Below are 3469 nucleotides of genomic sequence, written 5' to 3'. Positions count from 1 at the left end.
ACCGTAATTAAAATTTTATTAATTAATTTTTTAAATGTAATTTTTTAATTAATTAGGATTTTATAACTTAAGATTTGATAACAAAGTTTTATTGTCAGGACAGCTGTACTGTACGTACTGAGTGTACATACTGGTCTCTGGGATTTATTGTGAGTATTTTGGAGAGGTCCTGAACACAAACCACGTTCTGTATTTTTAAGGCTGTACAATTGTTGTCCAGGCTTCATAGCAAAATAGATCGAAAGACCTGATGATTCACAGACAAACTGTGGGTGCTTTTGTAAAGCATTTGGAGTTTCAGCTGGTTCTCTGAACCTCCTGAAGCTTCCCTTGCAAGCCAGGAAATGGCCTTTAACTTCTGTTCCTTACCCAACATTGCAGAGAAATCAGGAAAGGAAACGTGGGAGTGGCACTGGGAGAGTTTCTAAACAGATTACGGGACACCATGGGCAGAAAAGTGGATTATGGGCTCATTGGTGATCATGGAGTGGTGCATCCCAGCCTCCAGGTAAGGGGAGCAGGCCTCACAGTGCTCTGGCGTCAGGTCCAGGAGCAGTGAGACTTCCAAATCCAAGCAGATGTTTATAGCATGTCAAGGATGAGGACCTAGGTATGGATGTGTTATGGGTACAGAGCAAGGTGCAGTGGAGGCTGCTCGAGGTCTGTATTTGTACCAAATCCAGGTTTAGAGCCATTTTAGTAATTTATGTAAATTGAGCCTTCATGGTATTAAGGTCTTTGTTTGTTATGGTCTGTTGCTCGTTGTACACTCAGTTTACAAAACACAGTAATAGTAACACAGTTTTAGGGAAGAATTTCTGAGACCTACTTGATTAATCACTTAGTAAATAATATTTATGACCAAAGATGAACATTCTGTTAATAGAAGAAAGCTAGAGTGTATTTTCCTAGGATGTGTGAGCAATTTGCCAGGCTGCCATGGAGTGATTTTTACAGTTCTGTGAGTGTCCCTGTCCTTCAGGTCAGATATTCCTGGCACCCAGGCAGGAGGGTTTGTCAGGACTCCCTGTCTGTCCCCTTCCCAAAAGGAAGCTGAGCAGTCGGGCCCCTTGGGGGGGGAACCTGCTGCGTCCAGGGCAGGGGCTCTGACCTGGCCAAGTTGAGGGTCCAGTTTCCTCTAAATACCTTCAGAGCCACTTGCCTTCATCCACAGTACACAAATCAGTTGTGGTCATGAATTAGTCAAAGCCAAATATGACATGGGATGTTTTCTCCTTGCTTCACAACAGAATTTGAGACTCTTGGTGAATTCACACTGTAGTCCCAGGTAACTGTGGTTCCCAGGGGTCTCAGAACCTGCAGCACTTTGGCTGAGGTTTGCTGTGCAGAATTAAAAGTCGCATAAGATTTTTTCAAACTATTATTTGCATAAGCATAAAGACTATACTGAAAAGTTATCAGAAGTGAAATTTAGATGATTATAATGCCTATTTTATAGAGAAAGTGTAATGCCTGTCTGGCTTTCAGCAGCGAATTGGATGAATGCTAAAAAAACCGTGCTTGCCAAGAGGAAATCTGGTGTTAGTCGGGCTTCAGCATACCAGGGCTGCAGCTAAACAGCGATTCATCCTCTCAGAGAACCAACATTTTATAATCCTGTTCCTTCTAGGTAAATAGGGAAACTGTTCCTCCTTTTTAGCTGGGAAGAGAGACGGAAAATGGTGCAAGATCTTAAAATCTTAAAAAGGAATTCTGTTCCATGACTAGAAGTTGATAGTAAACACTGCATTTAGCAGAGAACAGGAATGCCAGTTTTTAGAGAGGGAACACTCACTCCTGTGGTGGGGCAGAGTCTTGGGGCGTACATTGTTGTCTCCTCCAGCAGAGCTACCTGCTGGTCCTTTGACTTGGTGTCCGTCGTTGTGTTGTTCTGACGGCTCAGGCTTGATTCCAGAGCACTTACTGGTGTCCTGCTGCATTTCACTGGCAAGTTAAGAAAGGGAAATTATTTTTGTGCTGGTTGAGAATTCTAAGTTGTCTTGGCTACTAAACCCAGCAGCAGCAGCGCTGGCCTCCCACAGCAGCCCAGGACCCTGCGGGCAGAGCAGCAGCTTTCTCACGAGACAAAGGTCACCAAGGTTTTGGGCTGTGGGCTGTGCAGCCCTGGAGTAGCTCGTGCTGCCCAAGGGGACTCCCCACAACTCGAGTGTCCCGTGGTAAGGGGCAGGCGTGAGCTTGGTACTTTGGAAGGCTACTCAGATTGTTGTATATTCTTTTCTATTTTATAGGAAAGTGGCAAGAAACTCGAAGAAAATATTTATTATTTTGGAACTACAGTGAGAGGCCTGCTAAGTAGGTTTGGGAAGGTAACTTATTTTTTTCAGTTATCTTCATTATCAGATAGTTCATCCTCAACCAAATTGCCCTCACTAGTGTCTGGAGCGGAATGGGTGTACAGCGAGAGCCAGGACTACTTCTGCATCCTTGGCGCAGCTTTTGAACAGCCTCTGTGTATTTGGTGCTTTGATTTCAGTGATTGGGGCAGTCACTGAGGGGGTTTCAAGATGCAGCAGCTTTACTGTTGGCTGCAGCCAGACAGGTTGTTAGAAGGTGGAATGTAATCTGAAATTTAGTAGTTTAAATGTAGCTAATTCAAAATTTAAAAGCTGGGACATAGTTAATCCAAAATTTTCTTAGTCTAGAAATTCCATATATCACCCCACCTGTCTATGCTAAATAAGTAAGAACCTAAATACAAAGTATGAAAAAAAAAATGTTTGGTTAAGGTTTTATAATGACAAATTACAAGGTAAAATTGTTTGTACTCTTCCAGACAATAGTGGATGAGCAGTTGGTCCTGAAGAGAGTAGCAGATATAGTTATTAACTTATATGCGATGACAGCGACCATCTCCAGAGCCAGCAGGTCCATCAGCATTGGGCTGAGGAACCACGACCACGAGGTGAGGCTGCTTTAATACCAGCCGTAGCTACTCGCTGGCTGCGCTCCAGGGGTCATGCAGCGCAACCAGCAGCAGCAGTGAGCTGCTCTGCCTCTCCGAGGCCTGCGTGGGAGCTGGGGAAGAACTGGCTACGAGAGCCTGTACCCACAGGACGAGGGGTGGTGGGTTTAAGCTCAAGCAGGGGAGATTTAGATTAGCCGTGAGGAGGAAGTTCTTTCTATGCGGGTGGTGAGACACTGGCTGTCGCGAACCGATGCCAAAAAATCACCGATTTGTCAGGTTGTGACAGTCTGCCTCTCTAAATAGAGGGGCTTCAGATGAGACGTGGTACTTGTCTTCCAAGAGTAGGTCGAAGATACCCTTTCCCCACGCTCACAAAGTATCACCGAGGTCAAGGATTACTGAACAAACTGCTTAATTTATTTAGAAACATCACCAATCAAAACTTAAGGTTCAAAAAAGAAAATAGGTGTATATATATTAAAGAAAGGAAGATCCGGAGGGGTAGGACTAGTGAGGGGAGGGGTAGGATTAGTGAGAGGAAAT

General features: G+C 44.3%; 1 protein-coding gene across 1 annotated transcript in view; it reads left to right on the top strand.

Annotated features, from left to right (window-relative positions):
- Positions 1–2951, top strand: part of LOC103769868 (acyl-CoA dehydrogenase family member 9, mitochondrial-like) — a gene marked incomplete at its 5' end in the record, with an annotated part of 7109 nt that extends 4158 nt beyond the window's left edge. The window contains 3 exons of the mRNA XM_008937108.1: positions 382–508; positions 2250–2327; positions 2795–2951. Of these exons, the coding sequence (XP_008935356.1) occupies positions 382–508; positions 2250–2327; positions 2795–2938 (349 nt within the window). The remainder of the gene's footprint in view (positions 1–381; positions 509–2249; positions 2328–2794) is intronic.
- Positions 2952–3469: the final 518 nt, after the last annotated feature.

The sequence above is a fragment of the Merops nubicus genome, unplaced genomic scaffold, assembly GCF_000691845.1.
Source record: "Merops nubicus isolate BGI_N331 unplaced genomic scaffold, ASM69184v1 scaffold24163, whole genome shotgun sequence".
Classification (NCBI taxonomy): domain Eukaryota; kingdom Metazoa; phylum Chordata; class Aves; order Coraciiformes; family Meropidae; genus Merops; species Merops nubicus.
This window is presented reverse-complemented; position numbering and strand designations above follow the sequence as displayed.